The following is a 22,582-nucleotide window of genomic DNA, read 5'->3' as shown; positions in this document are numbered from 1 at the left end:
TTTGTACTAATGTTTACAGCACTGGGCATAGTAATACTCACATATTAAGACAGTAAACATTTTTAAACCTACTTTTAAAGTTGGTAGGAAAACAATTATCATATTCAAATTGCTGAGCCAGTCCCTATCATTGGATAATGTGGTTATTCAGGGTAAGGGTAGAGGCTGCCTTTCATAAGTCTAGCATAGACGTGCAAGGTAGTTATTACAGTACACTGCCAGAAAACAAACAGCAAGCTGGCACTTTATGGCAGAAGGGTTCTATATATGTCAAGAGGCAGTACAGCCTTCGTTGTACATGTTATTGCAAGTAGGAATCTTTGGGGTCAATAATTAGTGTTCATCCCCAGACAGCTGGTGTTGGTTAGTGATTTTTTTTTTTTAAAGGCTTCTCTTCAATGCTCACTTTCTATCCGTATGGGAATATTTGTACCTGAATGCTTCCTATATAGTAGATGGAAAATAAGCCAGAGTGGACACCGAGTATTGTCTGTTCAGTATTTACCGTGTCATTCTGATCTGACATAGCACATCTGGCCATTCTATATGATTCCAATAGACATAAAAAATCTAGCTTTGCATTGATATTATGCATTTCTGAATAAAGCATCATATAATTTTGTATTTTAAAATTCTATTCCTGTAATAATTTCTTCATACTTCAGTGTTATAGCAGCTAGTAAATTGCCCATTTGAGATTAATACCAAATAAAATGTCATATCTATCTCATTAAAATCTAAACGGGAACAATAGCAAAATAGTGTTATTTATGATCAGCTAGAATTGAATACTTCCATAGACCAATACAGATACTTTCAGTTTCATTAACATTTTCACATCCTCAGTTCCTTAAACTAGATCTGAAGAAAATGACCTGTCTATGAATTACAAAATTGTGGTGCTTTGGATAACACAAGTGATCAATATAAGAAATGTGGTTGAGACTATCTCCCTTTGGCCAGCGTTGTCTATAGGCTTCAGTTACATTTCTTGAAGCTGTCCACTCATAACTAAACATCTTTTTCATTAGTGTTCACAAAACCAAAATAGGACATTCTGAAATGGAGGTTGAACTGTTTCCCCTCGTGACAGCCATTTCTAAAGTTAGCTTTTTCCAAATGTAGCTGTCCATGCTACTATTTCCATTTCACAGGAGCCTGTTGGAAATCTTTCTTTGGGATCAGGCTTGAATTTTGTCTCTTGTGGTGTGAGCTCTATGTTGATGGTGACATTTGGAAAGGAGAAATGCTTGTTGAAACCCATTTTGATGATGAGTTTAACCTTTTCATCAGCCTTTTTAGATATGGGGCATTTTTTCATGATAAGGGTTTCGTGAATCACCCTTTGGAAAGATTCCTCTACATCCTGGAAGCCTGAATAAAGGAATGTTTGTAGATCCTCAGTCACCTCAGTGTTTTCATCTTCACAGTGAATCAGGAACACAAACTTTTTTGTGCTGGCACAGTTTTACTCTTCAGCAAAAACTTCCCTTTCAGCTAAGGTTTGCACATCGCACTTGTGGACAGATCAGTCAGAGAATTGCTTCTGCTGTAGGCCAGTCCAGATTGCTGGGACAATAGTAGCCTAATGTAAAGGACTTGGGGTCTTTTGTTTTAAGTATCATATACTTATCTTCCCTCTTCCCAGACTTACATTGTAAAATAAGTCTTTGGAAAGCTGATTTCCCAACTGCGTGATGGGGTGGGAAAATCACCAGTTTAGCCTTAACTATTTGGTTCTCTGTGTATAAAATCAAAGTACTCAATAATTCAGTGTTAGCTGCAGTATCCTATCTATGTATCCTGTTTAACTTGTTCATAAGCTAAATCATGTACACTTTGTATACCTGCTGCACCAACCACATTGTGAAGTCCCATTCATTGTTACAAGTCATTCAGCATTGTCTGTTTCAGAGAAAGAGCACAGCCAGTGTTCATAAGGATAAGTTTTCTTTAGTCATTGTATTGTTTTTCTTTCCATAGGTATTTTCTCAGTGCTCAGCTTGGCATCTGAATGTACCACTCTTGCTGCTGAACTTCCCAAAGTGTCTTACGTGAAGGCCTTAGATGTCTGGCTGATTGTTTGCCTTCTCTTTGGGTTTGCATCCCTGGTAGAGTATGCGGTGGTCCAGGTAATGCTAAACAATCCAAAGAGAATTGAAGCTGAAAAAGCAAAGATTGCCAAGGCAGAGCAAGTGGAAGGGAAGGGTGGAAATGCTGCCAAGAAGAACACCGTGAATGGCACAGGGACCCCGGTCCACATCAGCACTTTACAGGTAGGAGCTGTGAATCTGTGTGTTCAAAATCAGCATTATCCTCTATTGATGCAATTCCAGGAATGTACTGCTGGAATAGTTCCGGAAAATGCTTAATCTTAGAAGTGGCCAAGGCATTAAAAATATGATGGTAATTAATGACCAGCAGTCTGACCAATCGGTCCCTAGTGATCTAAGGTCAGATGTAGTAAATGAAAAATCTGTCTTTTAATATCTAGTGCCATGGTTGCTGCTGAGCTTCAGGTAAATAAAGCAGCAAGCAGCTTTACGGTTGCTGTTTTTCTTGTGATAAATAGCAGCTGTCGGACTGTAACTATTCAGAGGACAGGACTCCCAGTCAGCATTTGCTGAGAGCATACTCAAATACTCATCTCATTGCTTCCCCTGGGGATGGCCACAGCTGTCCCACATTGTATGTCAAGCATCTCTGAAGACAGGGATCCAGAAGTCTTGGTATTTGTAAACAAAAGACAGGTCTATTTGTCTGTCAGACAGTTCCTGCACTTCATGTGTTGCCAGATAGGCTTTATGGGTAATTGGGTCAGTTTTCACTATATGGATAAAGATGAGATGTACATCTTCACTCAGGCCAAAGTTTTCCATTGTGTTTCTAAATTCTTGGTGTTGTAAAACACCCCATTTGTGCTCCAAGACTTACCACGTCTCAGACCAACTGTCATCAGTCCTGAATGCTATGTAATTGACATTTATTCTGCAGAAGAAAATACATTATGCTACAATATGTGGAATATGTATTTGGCCAATAGCTTTCAATGACTCTGCAATTTTGATGTATGAAATAAAGCTATTGGGCCAGATCCAAGTGCTAATATTGGTAGCATACAGTGTGACCTGAGCTTTTCTTTAAAGAAGGAGTAGTTTATGCCACAATGGCAGAAAACCTGTCTTAGTATCATGCTGGTATTGCCCCATAACTAATTACCTCCAGGCCAGAGTAGCCTCAGGTAATGCAGAGCTGGTGCAATTAAGTACTACCAATAATTCCCATCTCCTAGAAGACTCTCCTGGGAACTGTTTTGTCAGGCAACCAGGCTCCCCTTAGAACCTCACGAGTGCTTTAACTTGTCTCACAAGTACTTCCCTAAGTTCAGGCAACCTAGGAACTGAGTAGAAAGAAAGATAACTGCTACCCCTGCACTGAATTAGATGTTTTTGTATTCAGCAATTTGCAAGTCCCAAATTCAGCTCGCTCTTGTGACAAAGTAGTTGCAACAGTCCAGCAGAGCGGCATTAAATCTATCTACTTCTATTTTAAATTCTTAACAAATGTAAGTGTTCAATTTGATCGATGACGAGATTAGCAAACAGTTTTTCAGTGTTGTGAATAAAATCAAGTTGCTAAATTACTAAACCTTCTCAGTGTGTGCACCCTTTAAATTGCTTACCGTTGTCATAGCTGTAGGGAGAATAAAATTATAACTTCGATCCTCTCATGACCCAATTTCCTGAGCCAACCCTAGGCAGTAAGAAGGTCATACTAGATTCAGAAATTCTCTTGGAGTAAATTAAGGTGAGCTAACACCAAACAACTGATGAGTTCTGTTTATTTGATCCAAGGAGCATTATCACTGTTTGAGACAATAGAAAGTCAGGGTCTCACATATCCTTTAATCTTTTAATATTTTTTTCAAGAAGGCGAGTTTGAATGTATATTGTGTTTTAAGACTTAGTTCGTTGTCCACAAAAATTAAGCAACATTCCCCATGAATGGTGTCTAGAAGTAGGCTGAATGGTTTTATGATTCCGACCTCACTCTACTCTCCATGATCTTGCAAAGTAAGCTCCATCATCTCATGTTTGACCTGCACTTTCCAGGACCTTTCCAATTTGTTGTCAGACACCTTTACCATTCTAATATCTATAAGCTGCGTGGGATTTATTTGGAGTCCTGGGCACACATAGGTTCTGATGATCTTTATACAGATCTTTACACAAAACATTTGTTTACTGAAACATATTGGAAATAGATGTCCATCACTGTAAAAATTGATCATGTGGCTGAGAGGTCTCCTCCTCTAAAGACGGTTTGAAATATAGCCTATCTGAGGAAGGATAATTTCTGGGAAGGTCACCAGGCTGAGATAGAAAAAGGTCCCAGCCTGATGAATCATTTGACATCAGGATATGGTAGGACAATGATGCTAGGTTTCATATATTTGAATGCTATAAAACTGCTTAAGCTGAAAAGTCTGAACCAGCTACTGCGTAGGAGTACTTTGAAAGTTCTCAGCCCTGCATAAGCCTGTACTAAACTCCTAAATCAAAACAGGTCTAAATCTTTCAGTAGTTCTGACTCTTATTCCAAAACTAGATCTGCCTCACAAATTTGGATTGCTTCTATACAGCCCTAGTAATGATCAAGTAAAAAGTGCATTTTTCATACAGCAAATATGCAAGGGAGGGAAACATTAAAGAAACAGGTAACGGAAAAAAACCTGTGTGTTGAAAGGCATAAAGAATAGGAAACAGAAAGAGTCCAGAGTGCTGCCCCAGATCTTCAGGTGCTGTTTCTCATCAGAATTAAGTAGGATTGTGTGTGAGAAGAGAGGAAATGATGTGATACATACTTGTAAAGACTTAGGTGAAGCAATGCATAGCTTTAGGACAGAAGGACAACTTAGAACTGCATCCTAGAAATGAGTGTGCATCCCATAGAAATGTTCAAGGATGTTCTCTTTCCCCCTAGGAGGTAAGGCAAAAATGATGGAGTGTGTAGCTGGAAATCTCACCATAGTTAGGCTTGAAATAGGGAATAGACCAGATGGGGCTCAAAGGTAAACCCAATAGGAAAGTCTTGGAATCAGAAAACTCCAAGTGAGGAAAACAAGAAAGCATTAATAATTACATTTATGTGTTTCTCCAGCTTAAATTAAGCACTTAATTTTTATAAGACTTTAACTGAATGTTGCTCATGGATATCTCTAAGTTATTAGAGGGGCATCGAGCTTAATTCACTTTAAATTGTCCCTGATCCTGATGCCAGGCCAACTCACCACAATTCTCCAAGCAGCAAATTGTTTCCTTGCTGCCTCTTGCAGCCATGCAATGTTGCAGCAGTGAAGTCTCAGCAGGAGATTTGGGGAAGGGGCCAGTATGTAAGATACAGGGGGGTTGCTGGAGTGAGAAGGTGCCAGGTGTGAGAAGGATCAGAGGGAGTGCAGGGAAGTAAGTGAGGTGGTCAGGCATCTCTGGTTGCAGCCTTTCTGGAACAACTTGTTTTCATGTGCTTTCTCCATTTGTGAAAGATAAGCATGGCATCTGATCTGGAGATTTGGCATGTTTGTTATTAGTGAAAAACAAGCCATAACAAAAGCACATGATCATTTTTTTATGACAAGGAATTGGGTAAAGGGATAAATTTCATAGTATATCCTAAACACTAAAAGCTTGGTGCCGTTCATAATTGAAGGTGAGGAGAAGATATCCCCTGTAACAGAACCTGTAGGAGTACAGCTGGAAGTTTTCAGCAGAACCCATTTTGGGCACGGTCAGTAGAGTCAGTGATCATAACTGATAGTCACCAAGAGTGACAGTGAAGGTGACAGGATGAAAGCAATTCTCATAATTTGACAGTCACCCAATGATGGAGAAAGGCTTCCATGGATGCATAGCTAGTTCTCCTCTCCACTAAATCTTGGGTACTGGCTGACGTAAAACCTGAATTTTGTCAGCATAGGCCAAACCCCTGAGTCTGTGCTTTATGACTCATGCTCCCTCCAACAAAAACCCTTGAAATGTCAGTGCCATTTTAAGCCCAGAGATTTATCAATATGTCTGCCTGATTAATGTCAAGTGGTCCATCTGGCAAGATCACCCTGAATCTGTAGGAAAAAAAGAGAAAATTCAACATAAGCACTTCTGATGTGTTTTTCTAGGGGCAGCAATTGGCTATGCATTTACAGGCAAGAAGCCATGACAAAGTACAATTTGGTTACTTTAGTTCATAGTGGCTGCAAGTAGATGCTGTTCTAAGCAAAGGAGAAAATTAGGCAACCTGGTGGTAACTGCTGGCACTGGCTTTTTACTGGGAATCCTTAGTAGGAGTTTGTGCATGTTTCCTAGCAATGCAACATCATACAGTGAGAAAAACAAGCAAAAAGGGAAGTGTTTTGAAGATGAATCAGGGTTTTTTTGCTTTCGCTGGTGGCGTAATTACAGGGAGAGATTGCACTGTTGACTCTTAACACCCCTCTATTTGAAAAGTCACATTTTCGTCAAGCCCTTTTATAGAAGCTGTCCCCCACAAATAATGTGCTGCTGACTGGAGAGAACATTTGCAGAAAGGGTGGCTCTGGTGGGTGATGAATACTGCTATGCAAGTGATGCTAATAGCTCTAAACCCAGTTACCAAAAAAAAAAAAAAAAAAAAGAAAAGTAGTGCTATTGCTTGTCTCACCTTTTCAGAGCTACATCCAGGCTCAGAAACATGATAGGGGTTATGTTCATCTCTATAATGTAACTGATTACTGGTAGAGGTCTATTGTGACCTCATCTTCCCATATTGTCTTTGCCTCTTGAGTGGCACCCCAGATTCATATTTTTCTTGTAGAATCACCAGAAACCCAGTTTATATTTTCCCTTGTACACAAAACCACAGGCTGCAGTCTATTTTAATAGTTCCTGACAGCATTTCAGGTACAGAGCAGGTACTTTCTGCTCTAGTGACTCATGTATCCATCCTTGGAGAGAAGTCAGAACATAACTGTAAAAAAGGCCTCAAGCAATCTGCTTTGAGCAGAAGGTTGGTCTAGATAATCTCCAGAGGTCCCTGCCAAACTCAGGCTATGCTGTGATTCTGTGGTATGTTATGTATAAGTATTTTTTTTATGCTGTACTTTGCAAGGAATATTTGGACTGTGATAGCAAATTCCTGCTGAGCTGCACAAGAAAATATACTCAGTCTGAATACACACTAATGCTAAACCGTACTTTAATGGTGTTTTACATCTATCATTATGGCAAGAGGAAAGGAAGAACACAAAACAAGCACAAAAAAGATTAATGACAGTTTCCTAGAAAACTCCTCCTTCAGTTTGTATAGAAGACTTTTAGGCAACTGGCAGCACTAGCGGCAGATCTGCACGCCAATAAAAGAGGTTAGGTGCAACAGGAAGATGATTTTGTGGCAGAGAAGACATGCTGTGCAGGGCAGAGAATGCTGCATTACAATAGGGAAGGCTTCAGCCTGGGACACACAGGCTGGGCTTGAGAGGCTGCCAGTGCTATAGCATGTTTGAAGCTTTGCTAAAAATTATGGACAATTACATTTCTGCTTTTGAAAATTCTTGAATGCAGCATGATGGCATTTTATATCACACTTCATCCTGATGGATGAAGAGGACTTGATCACAGGATGAAGACTCCTCTAGGAAGGGTCTTTATTCTATTTGCACAAAACAAATTTAGAAGAGTCCTGGCATTTTTGGTGCTGTGAAAAGACAGATTTCACACGTGAAAACTATTGTTTCTTTACTGGGTGGAAGAATTTAAACAAAAAATATGAGTTATGCTGGTGAGCTATCTAACAATGTTCAAAACAGCTACAGACCAGAAGGGAAGTCACACTAATTAAAAAAAAAAACCCAAAACAAACACACCAAAAAACCCAAACCAAACTAAAAAGAACAAAAAAAAAAAAAAACCCAACCAGCACAATTGAAAACAAATTCTGTAACAACTTTTTAAGCGTTTCTCTTTCCTGTTCACTAACAAATGGAGAAGTTGATGGCAATTAATATAAATGGAAATCCAGAAAATTGATGTGGATAATAGGTGTAGGTAACAGGATATATAGTTAGCATCATTGAGGGCAATAGGAAATTACTTTGCATGCATACCAAGAAAACTAAAACTAAGAGTAGTGCTCCAATACTAGACAGAGGTGCTGTAAGTATCAAGGATTAGCAGAAAAGGGAAAAGTGTTGAATAAACATTCTGCTCTGTCTTTGGGGAATAGCCAGATATATTCAATCAGCTGATGAAATATCTTTCATTGACAGTAGCTAATGAGGATGTTAAAAGTTGCTATTAAAGTTAGACATTTCACGATCAAGATTTCAGCATAAGTTGTGTTTGAGATTTTTTTAAAGTGCTGGTCCATGGGCGCTGTGGAACATTAATGTTGGTCTTTTAATAAATGCTTTAAAACTGGGAGAGTTCCAAAAGACAGCAAGAATCTAACTTTGTGCCAGCACTTTTAAAGGCTAAATGGCGCAACATGAATAATTATAAGCCTGACATCAATCAGTGGAAAATATTGCATAGCTAACAGGTGTCTGACAAGTAATTATTAGTAGTATGTATTAATTATCATTACTATTATTCATAATTCAGCCCCACGTTAACTAATAAATTTAAATGGGTCAGTAAAATTAAAGCTGATCTGTGTGTTTATTCATTTAGTCAAATTGGACATTTTTTTTTAAAGATTGTCAATTATGTTGACAGAAGTAACAATGTGGAGGCAAGAAACTCTTAAGAATATTTGACTTGGCTTCATATGTCGACCCAGTTACGTCAGCTGGATTATGCAAAATCAAGGTTAGATTTGTTGCCATCTGTAAGTACCAGCAGTTAATCAGGCTAGCTATAGTCATGCCACGTGATTGAATATTGAAGCCAAATAAATTCAGGTTAGAAATAAAGTACATATGTTTGTGGGGAATAGGGACATAGCTTCTAGGTGTAATTTTTCGGTATTTCTGAGCTGTTCATCAAAAGGCAGGTCTACTGTCCAACATACCAAAACTAGACAAGGTGACCCAGTCCTATGAGAAACAGGAACTAGGTCTGTGTTTTGGGCCAACACCCAAGAGCCACATCACCTTCCAGTGCCTTCCTCAGCACCGCTACCTCCATGCTAGAGGAATGAGAAGCAGCTGCCCAGTTCCACTGGGGATGTGGGGAGGTCCTGCACTGTTCCAGCAGCCTTTCCTTCCCAAACAGCTGCTCCCTACCCTTTGCAGGGGACAAGTCATACGTCTGATAGAAGCATCCTGCAAGCTGTGTCTGGCCCACAGGTCATGCTGCTGGAGCAGGATAAGGCAAATGGTGTGTCAGATATTTTCCAGGGCCAAGTTCTCAGTCAGGAAGAAGTCAAAAGGATATAACATTTAACAATGCTTTACTTTTTTTACAAGTCTTCCATGTAGTACTCTATAATCAAGTCTTGTGATACCATTTTCCACAGAAACGATTCCTGTAGCCTTTGGTAAGTGTCAGAAATATTGGTATACTTCTAGTGCAAACCAAGACAGGGTGAATAAAAGGCAGATAAATTACTTTTAATATAATAGCAGAGAGACAGATGAAGTATATTTAGATTAAAATAGCAGAAATATTAGAGAGTTGGAGATGTATGAGAAGAAATTTAAAACTATGCCTAGACAGGGACTTGATATAGAAAATAGAAGCACATTAGATTTGCAAACCAAGAGAAACAAAATTAATTATTTTTAAAAGTAACATGTGTGTATTAAAGAAAATTTTGGTCCAGGTTGCTCTTTCAAGGGAAATTGTGTCACCCTGATAAATCAGTACTCCATCTGACACTAAATTAAGCGGAGCTCTGTGTGAACATGCTGTGAACAGTCTTCTGCTTATAAGGCAGAGGTGACCTAGAAGCCATTCCCTCAATTCTCTGTCCTACAAGTGAATGAGAACAGACTTGAACAGCCTTTAGGGAAGCATTCTCTAGATACTGCAGATAGAACAGGAATATTCTGTATTGTAAATGAGAGTGCTTAGGCTACAATTAGTGTCACTGGGATTTACAATATATTGCTGGTAGTATGAGGAATGGACTACACATTTGCAAATCTAAAAGCAGCCCTATAATTTCACACATGATTCTGTTTCTTGTAATGGTCTTATTAAATCTTACTAGTTTTGACCATGGTAAAAATGTAGTATTCCTGTGACTCTTCAGTCCTGCAAGTTACCCTTTCATTGCACAAGAATATGATCCAACTGGAAGGAACCTCTCAGATGACTGACTGACAAGTCCCCATGTCACCCAGGGTCACATAATCATGTTGATATATGTCTCAGTCATCATCTTACTAGACAGTTTGCCCTGATACTCCAATATTGAACACTGTCCCAGGCTGTTAAGAATTTTTTCCTCCAGAATACTTTGGTCTGAAGGACAACAAATACTTTTTAAAATTTAAATGTTCACTGCCTGTGCAAAATGGTTGTCTGGTCTGTAAAAGAGAATGGTTTGCCTGGAGTTACCCCATAACGCAGTAGTACTTGATACCCAAGAGCTGCTGGATTTCAACTTCCCAGCTCCAGTGTAAGAATGGGAAGTGCTGAGAATGGTGTCACAACTTTGTTACCATTAGAGAGGCACCAAGGACTGCAAAGAAAATGCCTTCTCACCATGCAAAGGGATGAGATACAGGATCTTGAGCTGGCTACTGTGTAGAACAAGAACAGACTTTAACTGTTGCATCAAACACAGAATTTTAGGGTTAATTCCAGGCCTCGATAAAAATGTAGGTATTGAGTAGTATCTGTCCTGCAGGTTCATCAGCGCAGACCCAATTTCCAGAAATACTCTCTACAGAAATATTCTCTCCCCTTCTATCTTAAAATTAAGGAGTCTAACTATAGCAGGTTGCACAGCATGAGGCACCTTGTGCATGAAAAATTAAACAATTATGAATGTTTGGATTAGCTTATATGATTGAATGATCATCCTTAAGTACTTTATAATGCAACAATTCAGCAAATTAGGCTGATGTAACATATCCCTATCAGCAAGTAATTTCCTGTATGTTTGTTTGCTGTGTTCTCTAGCAGCTGCATTAAGTTTGTTAATGAAATACTGTGAGTAGATTGTGATTCCCATCACTCTTTATTTCATAGGTTGGTGAGACCAGATGCAAAAAAGTTTGCACTTCGAAATCTGATCTAAGATCCAATGATTTCAGCATTGTTGGAAGCTTGCCAAGGGATTTTGAATTGTCGAATTATGACTGTTATGGGAAGCCCATTGAAGTCAACAATGGGCTTGGGAAATCTCAAGCCAAGAACAATAAGAAGCCTCCTCCTCCCAAGCCTGTTATTCCATCAGCAGCAAAGAGAATTGACCTTTATGCAAGAGCACTGTTCCCTTTTTGCTTCTTGTTCTTCAACGTCATATACTGGTCCATATATTTATGATAAATCTTTTCTTTTTTTTTCATATGTGTAAAATATATCCCATTTCATTACCCCTTCCCAGTCATGAAGGCCACTGTGTGAAATTATTTGCATTTGCAAAGCAATATGTTGCATTTTGATGCCATGCGATTGTACTGAACATATGGCATCTGAAATTTGAATGAAAGCATGACACTGCAATGTCTGTGCTCCAGCCAACGTTGTATATAAGTGTACAGCATACATCCTGCTTTAGGAATATATATGAAGGACAGTGCATACTACATTATAAAGATGATTAACGCTCTTCAGTTATTAGTAACATACAGAGATTTAAACTGTTTCTGACAATGAAACTGATGTGCACGTTGAGTATTATTAAAATCAGTATTCTAGTATATGTAGCATTTACCAGCTTCTCTGCTGACTTCCAGAGGGGAAAAAATAAAAAAGGAAACAACAGCAGGACGAACATCTCGTTCTTGTATAATTTTAGATGGCACTGTTGAAGAAAAAAGCTAAGATGCAATTTGTATTAATTAGACTTTGTAAGTGAAGGCAGTGTTGAATAAGCTGATCTTGTCTATATGGAAAAATAAAGATCAGAACTACTAATTTTGTAAAATCAGCTCATTTAGGAAAAAAAAAGACAAGCAAACAACACTTGTATCCATTGAGCAGGCACACTTAAGTGTGTGACAACATGCTGACAATAAAACATTGGGCTGAATTTTGACTGCTGTGTCCTTAGGCCCAAACTGGATGCAATATGTCAAAACCAAACAGGCCACTTTCTAGACTAAAGGTGTCAGAAGTTTTGGAGAAACATCACAAGATGAAGTTTGGAATCAGGCTATCTTACACTTTTTTATATTACTCCATTCACTGGCTCATCTTCTGTGGCACCTGGGAAACCCTCAATATATGTCATAATTTTGTTGTTGTATTGGATACATCTGACTCTATTTGCCTTGTTTACCCCCTTGTAAGCTTTCAGTTTATACAAACCAGTTGTTGTCTAGATGAAATCCCATTTTTACCACTAGCTATGCTTCTTTTATTGTTTGCCTGTTGTAGCACAGATGACCAAAACTACACCTAGCCACCAAGAGAAGACGTGTCCATCTTCAGGTCTAAGGTCCAAGAAGCTGAGACTCCTCAGTATATCATGAGCCCTTGTGCCTATGCGTTAATGGCTGCCTTCACCAACTCATTGATTTGGCTGCTGCTTTTTGGAGAATAACATAGAATCATAGAATGGTCTGGGTTGGAAGGGACCCCTGAAGGTCATCTAGTCCATTCTATGTATGAAACGGTTCTGATAGGAGACTGCTCTCTATTTGCCCTATGATACGGGGACTACTTAAACATGATCTCCATGAGTGCGTGGGGCAGGGCCTGTGGTCTCCTCTGGGTGTCATGGTAAATTCCTTCATAACAGCAAGTCATGAGATGAAATACAGCCAGAAGAAAGCTGCTTGTCTGAGCAGCACGTCTGCTCCAGAAATGCATAGGGACTGAGGCTCAGGCATTGGAGAAACATGTCTCTGCTTGTAAAGCTGGGGCATCACAGTCAGTTAAAATATGAAAAGAAGACAGATCTCACAAACTCAGCAATTCACAAAAGGAAATATGAATTATTGACTCCTCATAGTCTAGGAAGAGACTGAATTAAATACATGAAATCTTCCATCATAAGGAAACAGACACATTAACATCTGTGCTACATTTCTAGTTCATCCAGGATGTGTTGAGCCTATGCAGGCCACAAGTGAACTGTTGGATCACTTGAGTATTACCCACCACATGAATGTTGGCCACATATAGCAAGGCTGCACAACCAGAAGGTCAAAAATATAAAAGAGTGAAGCATGCTGCTCTGGCTTAATTGGGCATTTGGTAGATCTGCTCGTGCCCAAGGTTGTTCCTAACTACTGCCACTTTGCGATCAACAGCCTGATTGCAGTGACTCATGTTGGGGTTGAAGAGCTCTGCTCTTCAGAATATGGTCATGTGTTTTCAACCAGCTTCCTCGCCACTTTCTTGTGGAGATTTCAGGGAACTACTTTACCAGATGGTCACGGTTTGCCCTTTGGATTTCTTTCTAATCTGAGGAAATGGAAGGGAAATCTCAGATGTTACTGACCCATATTAAACCAGTAGGGGTATGGGGAAATAATATCCTTAAGGTCTAGTTCAAAGTTTAAGTATTTCTATCTATTGAAGTTATTTACAAAATTGTCAGAGGCTCTAAGAAACAGTAAGGTTAAGTCAAAGAGATGAAGGAAGGGGTAATTTTTATACATGCAATCAGAGAGCTATATTTATAGATATTATTCTCATACTTGTATTTTTTCTTACAGTACTGGAAGGCAAGAAAATAATTACAATGTGTTGCAAATTGTATGAATTTTGGAAAATAATTTTCTTGTTAGAACTCTTATTAAAAGATTTATCTGTAATTAATGTCCAAATTCTATCTGTATAATATCAATTATAGATTCTATTGTTAAATTAATCTTTGTTCCTTCTTGCTTTCCTGCTTACTTGACAGCTTTTGTGTTTTATCATAAAACATTTAATCAATAATACACTGTAATTGCTTTCCAACTCACACAAAAGAAAGAAAAAGGAATGTGTATTGTTAAGATAAAGGCTTTTCATTTATTTCAGCACAACAATGAAGGACAGTAGCAGAGTTTAGCAGCAAATTGGAAACAAAATTTAAAATAAACCAGTATGAATTATAAAGTATTAATTGTCATTTTCCTTACACTAGATAATATTGCAGTATTTGTATTAATTTGGAATATAAGAGCCTTTCCTACTGAGCAGTAATAATTGATTTATTTTCTTTTTCTTCATTTCACTAAAGGTCATTGAGAGTTTTGCATATCGTATCACATTATGGTCCTCCAGCTCCCTCTAGTTGTAAAATTCTGCCTGTTGACTGATTTCCAGGACAAGGTTGAAATATAAAACTGTACAGGGAGTATAAGAAGTTAATTGATAGTGATAATATGAAGGAGACGAATATTAAAAAAATAAAAACAAATGTACATAAAATCAGTATACTGCTATAGAAACTTGCTGTGAAGTATGAATTTAAAACTGCAGAAATTAAAGCATTCAGCTAGTCGCAAAGGTGAAGTTCATGAAGTACACATTAGTAACAAGATTAATCAGTCATGATGTCTGAGCAAACTGCCTGACAGCAAAATCTGACAGATGACATTTTAAGTTCTCCTGCTTGTTGTTAGGAGAGTTACAAATCATTGTTCTACTCTTAACATAAACTTCAATATTTTCTTGGCTTTTAAGCATTGAGGGGTAGTATCCAAATAGTTCATTCATTTCTTTCATAGTTATGTTAAGGCCCTTTAGATATCTTTCTATTTCACGATTTTGGAACATGTTCAAACACTGCATCAGGAGCTTTTATGGAGATAAATGAATTCATTTCTTAACTGCACCCAAAAAATAAGCAATGACATAAGAAAGGATGTTACTTGAAAAGTGTATCAGCTATTATGCATTAATTCCCCTGTTGGAAGGTGTGAAATGTGCTGTGTGGAGTAACCTACGCCTTACTTTCTCATGCTGATTCAGCTCACGTTTGACATGGTTTTAGGAGCAGCTCTGTACTGGGTTTTGGCACCTCTTCTTTTCTTCAGTCTCATGTTAATTCTAACTGAGATGGTGTATGTGAGCAGCCTGTCTTTTGAGTGAGGAAGAGGTTTTATTTCTGTAAGCATACAGAAGATTGACCATTTGGAAACATAGCTAAGCAGCTTTCATTCTTCAAAGTCTTCAGATTAATTTGTCCTTGGTAACAGGAACTGTGTGGGTAAAGGGAGCATCTTCAGTGCCCTACTGCCCATTAAGGCAAAAGTAGTAACTGCCTTTTGGGGTAGTTTCAATGAACGTGACCACACAGAATGATCTGTCTGTATAATAATTTTGAAGGAAATGCACTTATAAGTAATCTTTATATGAAAATATTTCACTCTGAAGAGAGACAATAGCTTCTTTAAGCAGTCTGTTGCAGCTGTTAAGGCAATCTGTTAAGAGACATTATAGTTCAGTTGAGACCATTGGTCTCTAATTAAAACAATTTACCAGTGTGGTCATTGGATGTCTTGTGCTGAGGGTATTTATAGAACAGGTACCAATAAATCTTTTCTTTCCAAGGGAGTGCAGCCTGAATATATGTACTGTCAAGTGATTTTTCAGCTTAGTGGTGAAATGAGCACAAATGCTGTGTAACAGATAAGGGAATGATAAGGCACTGTTACCTGATGCTTTGGTATATTAATTCTGGGATTAGAGACGATCATGTGGAAAGAAAAGGAAATTCAGGTACAGAGAGATTGAATAATAGTTTGTTTGTGTCTACAATTTAATTGCTCTATACAGTAATAATATAGCAGTTAACTTTTTTATATAAATATAATTAATTTTTAAAAGGAAAATTAAGCTCTTCTGTGATGCCAGAAAGATGCAGAAACTAGTTCTTCTCATACAAAGCTCTACAGCTAAATTAAAAATGAAATATGCATAAAGCACAGTTTTAAAGACATAAAATTATCATTGTTGTGGGTTTGTATCAAATCAATCACAAACAATCTGGGCTCTTTGTAGCACTCTGTTGCGTTTTGATTTACTCAGGAGAGTTGCCCTCCCATCTACTTCCAGCACCTGTCCTCATTCCATCAGTGGTAACAGTGTCAGCAGACATCTTTAAAAAGGTTACATGGTTATTTTGAAATCCTTCTGAAAACCTTTTGTTGCACTGAATATGTCTACGCTACAGTCACTAAAATGTCTACTGCTAATGCAGCCTTATCCAAATTAGCTTTAAACTAGCTGACTTGGGGACAGCTGGCAATGTAGCCGTGGTAACAGTGAGCTCCGTCTGGGAAGCCTACCTGCTGGCGTAGGAAATGTAAAAATATCCTTTGGTGTTAACCCAAAGGATTATATATGATGGCTTTATAGATGCCTTGGCTACTGCACTCAAGCAGTTCGTTTAAAGTTAGCTCGTGTGGGTGTTTATCAGCCCGTGCCTGTGAAATGTAGCTGTATGCTGTATGACGCACTCTGTGCTAGAACTGCATTTCTTCCCACTGGTGATGTGGAAAAGGATTTCTGCCGTATTTAATTTCATGTACTGACAAGAGTGTTCACTGGTAGTGCCAAAAATGAAACTAGATTTCCCAAAATAATGTGTGTGTAAAAGAATGAGTTGAATTCACCCACCTGAGCGTGCGTGAGTCTAGGTCATAAAACTATCCCTTTTGCACTTGAAAAAAGATTAAAGTCCCTAACTGTAACAATAGGTAGGTAGGTAGGTAGGTAGGTAGGTAGGTAGGTAGGTATGTAGATAGATAGATAGATAGATAGATAGATAGATAGATAGATAGATAGATAGATAGATAGATAGATAGCCAGGAAGACTAGGGCAGCGATCATCCCCCTGAACTCAGAACTTATGAGACCACATCTCAAATACTGTGTTCGGTTTTGGGCTCCTCACTACAAGAAACAGATTGAGGTGCTGGAGTTTGTCCAAAGAAGACTCAAGGGAAACCTTATTCCTCTCCACAGCTGCCTGAAAGGAGGTTGTAATGAGGTGGATGTCAGTTTTTTCAAGAAAATTAATGGTCTTTCCCTTTTCACCTGAAATTGTGGTTCACAGTGACTGAAACCAACCAGTAAGGCAACATGGGTTACTAAGAGTTTCTATTCCACCAGGAAGGTACTTAAGACACATAATGTACTCTGAAAGGAAGAAGTATGGGGGCTGTGGAGTAGAAAGGATAAGGTTTTGTAAAAGTATCTTCCACGTGATTAATTCTTAAGGCTGTGGAAGTGGATAGTGTGGGTTTTTTTTCATATATACCTGTGTACGTGTGCTGCTTTCTAAGAATATCCGCAATAGGAGTAATTTTTCACTTAGGGAGGCAAACTCGAGAGTCTTTTGACCCCAAGAAACCCTCCTGAGTTTAGTAGGTCAAGTGTTTGTACCATTACCCCCTGCAAAAACCTTTCAACTCAGAGGAATCCTTATCCAGCACCATAAACTGCATGAAAAATCTCAGCTGAAACTGCCAAGTACTGCTGAAAGGAAAAGCCCATGTGCTTCTACCTTCTTTTGCTATAGCATACATACAGATAATCAATAGCACTGTTCAGCTTTTCTGTTCTGCAAAGGAGTCCTTTCATTGAGACTAAGTTATTTCCTTGGCAATATACTTCATCTATTCTACCGTTCATCTCCATACAGCCAGAGCAAAGATTATCTGTATCACTCTGTTCATGAAGAGTCCATGAAGGCGGAGTTCATGAAGGCAAGCCAGTGCTGTTTTTCAAGAACAGATGAACACTAATATAAAAGAACACACAGGACTCCTTTCTTAAATTTTAACATATTACCCCCTTTGTTTATCTACCTATAATTCAGAGTATTGTGTTTTTTGGATACTATCTCACTACATGCATTATATTTTTGAGTTAAGTGTATTGAATCAAAAGCAGAATACCAAAAAAAAAAAAAAGTAGTCCATGTGACTTTTTTTTTTTAATGTTGATTTCCTCTGTTAACCTTAAAACTTATAGTTGACCCAGAGGCTAGGGAAATGCATTTCTCAATGTTTAGTAAGCCTTACATTGTCATAACAGATTTATCAGTGTCTCAGGCAGGCTTGTTCTTTCAGATTAATTTGTTTGTTTCTTTGACTCCCAAAGGCCAGCTCATTGAAAAATATTAATTTGAAGACTGGCTGTTTCAAAGGCATAATACTGACACGAACTGACTGTAAAGACTAATGGTTTTGACCAATACCACTCAGGCATCAGTTTCTGCTTTTGACAAAGGCTGTCTTGCTACCTGCTCCTGCTTCTGACAAATCCTGTTTAGCCTCAGACTACTGAAGGGTGTAAAATCTTTGTAGGTTTTTAAAAATATCTGCCTGATTGTGTCAGATTCTCAGGCAGCTCTGCTTCCACTCCCCATCTGGATGCGCTTCAGGATCAGACTATTACAACCACAACCTTTTTTTTTTTTTTCAAGCAAATACAAATCTACAGCATGTACTGTAGGCTATAATCTACCTCATGGAATTAAACTTGAGTCTTTATTAATTCTTCATATTTTCTATTTGGTTGTTTCTTTGAGGTGAAAACTTCTTAAATAAATGAATTTTTTAAATGAACAAGCAAATGTGGGTAACAGACGAGACCACTTTGTCTGGACTTGTTTTGTCTGGACTTAAAGCACTTCCTTTGCTGTGGCCAAGAAGGCTATGGAGGATCTACTGCTGCTTAAGTCATTATGGTTGCTCTGCAGAAACACGGACAAAGACAAAACCCCCTCCCTGCATAGGCCTGCCCTGTACATCTGCATTCAATGCAAAGGAATGCACAGCCACAAAAAACCACAGCTAGGTTTCCCAAATCCTGTGTCTTTGCAGTAACATGTTCATCACATTCTCCATTTGATGAGGTTTCTTGCAAGAGAAAGACACTTCATTTAGAAAAATAACAACATTGCCAAAATAATATTCCCAGACAGTGAAGTTGCATGGGAGTATTTTACACTACTACTGTAGAATACTGAATATTATGAATTTCACCATGGAAAATTTTAAACAGAAAATGCAGATCCGACTTGGCAGCACTTTATTATCTGTTACTCATAAGCATGTTTTTATTGCTTTATCATGTGCTTCCATATTGTTCCCATTTCAGGAATAACATTTTAAAATGAGATTTTTTCCTAAGTATATGAATTATTAAAGCAGGTTGCGGTTTACCCTTTTTTCTTTCCACAGGAATATAATAAAGAGATAGTGTATTTTACATTACAGTGATCTTGTAGCAAGTTTACTAGTCTCTGTGAAGAAAGACTTCATGAAATTAAATAGGTGGAAAAAAAGTCTCATGGAGTGTGCAAATGAAACAGCCAGGAATAAATCCATTTATGTAAGACTCACGCTGAGAGTCTGATGAGCTTTGACAATTGGAATAAATTATTTTGGCAGAAAGGAGATTCCAGCCTTTAAAAGGCAGGACAAGACTGAATCTTTCAACAGTTTTCATTTCTTAGATGAAACAAAACCTACAGCTTTATAGAAATTACCATACTTATCCATACTGACCTCACATCTGCACCTGACTAGCATGCTGTCTTCTAATATGGCCTTTCTTCCAGTTCATCTTGCAAGAATTCAGTCAATGAAATAATTTCTTCTCTGACCAAGCAGTAAAAAAGGACAGCTGTTAGCTGATTGGTGCACCGTGCATGAATGAGGACGTGGCTCTCTATCCCAGCTGGGTTTGAACATCAAACATAAGTCATGGTCTGTAGCTAAACACAGCATCGAGTAAACAAAGAGAGACAGGTGTCCCTTCCCCATACCTCTTGCGCAAGTTTGGCAAACTATTTCCTTTATTTTCTTAACATTCCTCTTCATCAAATGGTAGATGATAATAAGGCTGCTTTGTGTTGTGCTAAGGGCCATTGTTTACACTGGATATGGCTGGGGTGAAACATATCATTTGCTAGATGTTGTGCACTGCCTTAAGGCACTACTATAATGCACACAAATAATAAAAATTATTTGAGTAATTATTAATAATAGATTCAGTATTACACAGAAGCGATATCTATATTTGTCTTCTCCATGTCAGCATTTCTGGAGGTAGTCTGTCTCTGATTTCAAGCACCTGATATTCCCCCTCATTTGCATTGACTTTACACTGCAGCTCTTTCTGAGGAGGATCAACCCTCTGCATGTATACATTCTTCCCTTTAATATCCCTTTAATATCCCTTTCTGATGTCTAAGAAGCATTCTTAAAATAACCTTCTAGTTTCTTTCTTGGATCTAAATTCTGCATAATAATCTGCAGAATAACAAAAGAAGAAGTAATATCTTTTGAAATGGTACACTTACTAATTTCTAATGTAATGTACCTATGTATAGATATTTTAAGTTAATGACTAATAAGTAATAAATTTGATACTGAAATATATGGTTATGTTTCCTAGATATATTTTGGATATGGATATGATTCATAAATCCTTGAAGTGGGAAGCTCACATTAGGTGATACAGTCTCTTGTTTGTAGGACAACAATCCAACAGCAGTGTAGCTATAATGACCTGGGGACTGGTTTATATATAGGAAGTTGAAAGTCAATGCTATATATCTGTCTGACTCATAGGTTACTTGCTGTCTTCTTCAGGATGGAGTGGAAGCCCAGAAATGCTCCTGTCAGAAAGCAGGGTTTTCTTTCATGGTTGGCATTCCAAAACCAAAGACTGTGGAAGCCCATGAAGGCTGATATTTTCAATCCATTTAACATCAGTGTCATTTCATGGGCTATTACTGCAATTGATTATCAATATGTATCACACAAGTGTCTGTCAATAGCACCAAATTGACTGTTCTTTGAATGAGACACTGCATTGAGATGACTAATAATTAATACAATTATAAAATAATCAGATGATGAATGGAGAAAATGCCATTCCAAAGCATAACATTTTTACTACAGACATTTTTGTGTATACAGCACTGCAATATCTGTGAAGAAGTGATATTGCTCATTCTTGTTCAGCAGTGATGCTGAGTGCTGGAGAGGTTTGTGGTTTTCGCTGCCTGCCTCAAATGACTGAACTCGTTGTAAGGAAACGATGTACTATTGCTGCTATTCTGGTATGAAAACATCAGTAAGAACTAAATGATTCTGAATACATCTGAGGTTAGAAGTTTCTGATCTCTTTATATTTCCCCTGATTTTCCTAAAGGAGGCCTTATGTGTACTGAGTAAGCTCATTTCATTGCCTTTGACATTTATTTGCTATCACTGGCCAACCTCTAAAATCAAGGTCCTATTTTGTTAATACCACTAAAACTATAGGGAACCCAGCAGAAGACAGGCAAATGTTGGTGAGGGTTCTCCTTCAGAAAATGCCTTTCAGTACTCGTTTATTTTGGATACCATCAGCAAAGACTTTTTACAGTTTTAGTTATAGAAAGTGAGTACATTAGGTCATATTAGCAGATCTGTCTGATTTAACAGAAAGGCATAAATGCTGTATTCACAGTAAATACAGCTAGTACTGAACAGCACCTGGTTGGGTACAACCAAGATTTGGGAGAGAGGCTGAATCCCAGTGGGAGCGTGCCTGTCGTTGGTCTGCGTATTCTTAGGTGTGGCGTAAATCCTTCCTCAGTCCCTATGTTTTTGTAGCTGATTTTGACTCAGCATAGTGACGTTTCTAGGTTCAAGATCAGGCTGTTGTTGTGTATCTTAACTACCATCTTTCAAGTGACCTTGAAATCCCATCAGCTTGTCTCTTTCTTTTTAAGCCCTTGGTGCATTCATCGTACTGTGTACGTTGACTTGTAGTGAAAGAAAAATTTAATATTGTTCAGGACCCAGCTAACTGTGCATATCATCTCTGTGCATACATCTTATTAGGGCAATGGAGAAGGCAATTAGGAAATTAACACTGGATAAACTAAGTCTCAGGTTAAATAGCAACTACAGAGACTAATGATGGTGAGCAGTTAATCTGCATAGGATAACTTTCCATTGTAACACAAATGAAGTTTCAGTAAAGACAAGCAGCATTACTTAGGTTGTCTTTAATGCTATAAATATTTTAAGTGGAATGTTTTCTACTATAAGCTATGCTGCTAAACCATATATTTAAAGCAATTATGCAATTAGGAGGAAGTTATTTTCTGTGCATTTACTATAATGTAGATGTATTTATCTTTCAAAGTATATAATTAAGAGCCCAATAAGAATTGTTTGTGTTTTCTTACATTTCTGGTTTGTTTTTATTTTTCCTTTTGTAAAAGCTTGCCATTAACATCATGCTATCACAGTTAGTCTCTGGGAAGGTATGCCTATGCAGAGGTGAAAGTAAAAATATCTCATATCTGTGCTATGAACTAGTTCTGGGACTGAACCACTGGAGTGTTTTTTTCAGAACTAAAAATAAGCTCCTGTTGAGCAGAACTCTGTACATTTCCATGATAACTCGAATGAGCTCTTTCTTGACAAGATGATTTTCTCAAAATAAGAATTACTGATGGCAAACAAGTAAATGGTGACCACAGA

General features: G+C 38.0%; 1 protein-coding gene across 1 annotated transcript in view; it reads left to right on the top strand.

Moving 5' to 3' along the window:
• Positions 1-11,465, top strand: part of GLRB (glycine receptor beta) — a 38,756-nt gene extending 27,291 nt beyond the window's left edge. Inside the window, exons 8-9 of the mRNA XM_054382883.1 lie at positions 1,984-2,276; positions 11,169-11,465. Coding sequence (XP_054238858.1) covers positions 1,984-2,276; positions 11,169-11,465 — 590 coding nt within the window. The remainder of the gene's footprint in view (positions 1-1,983; positions 2,277-11,168) is intronic.
• The last annotated feature ends 11,117 nt before the right edge of the window (positions 11,466-22,582 follow it).

The sequence above is a fragment of the Indicator indicator genome, chromosome 8, assembly GCF_027791375.1.
Source record: "Indicator indicator isolate 239-I01 chromosome 8, UM_Iind_1.1, whole genome shotgun sequence".
Classification (NCBI taxonomy): domain Eukaryota; kingdom Metazoa; phylum Chordata; class Aves; order Piciformes; family Indicatoridae; genus Indicator; species Indicator indicator.
This window is presented reverse-complemented; position numbering and strand designations above follow the sequence as displayed.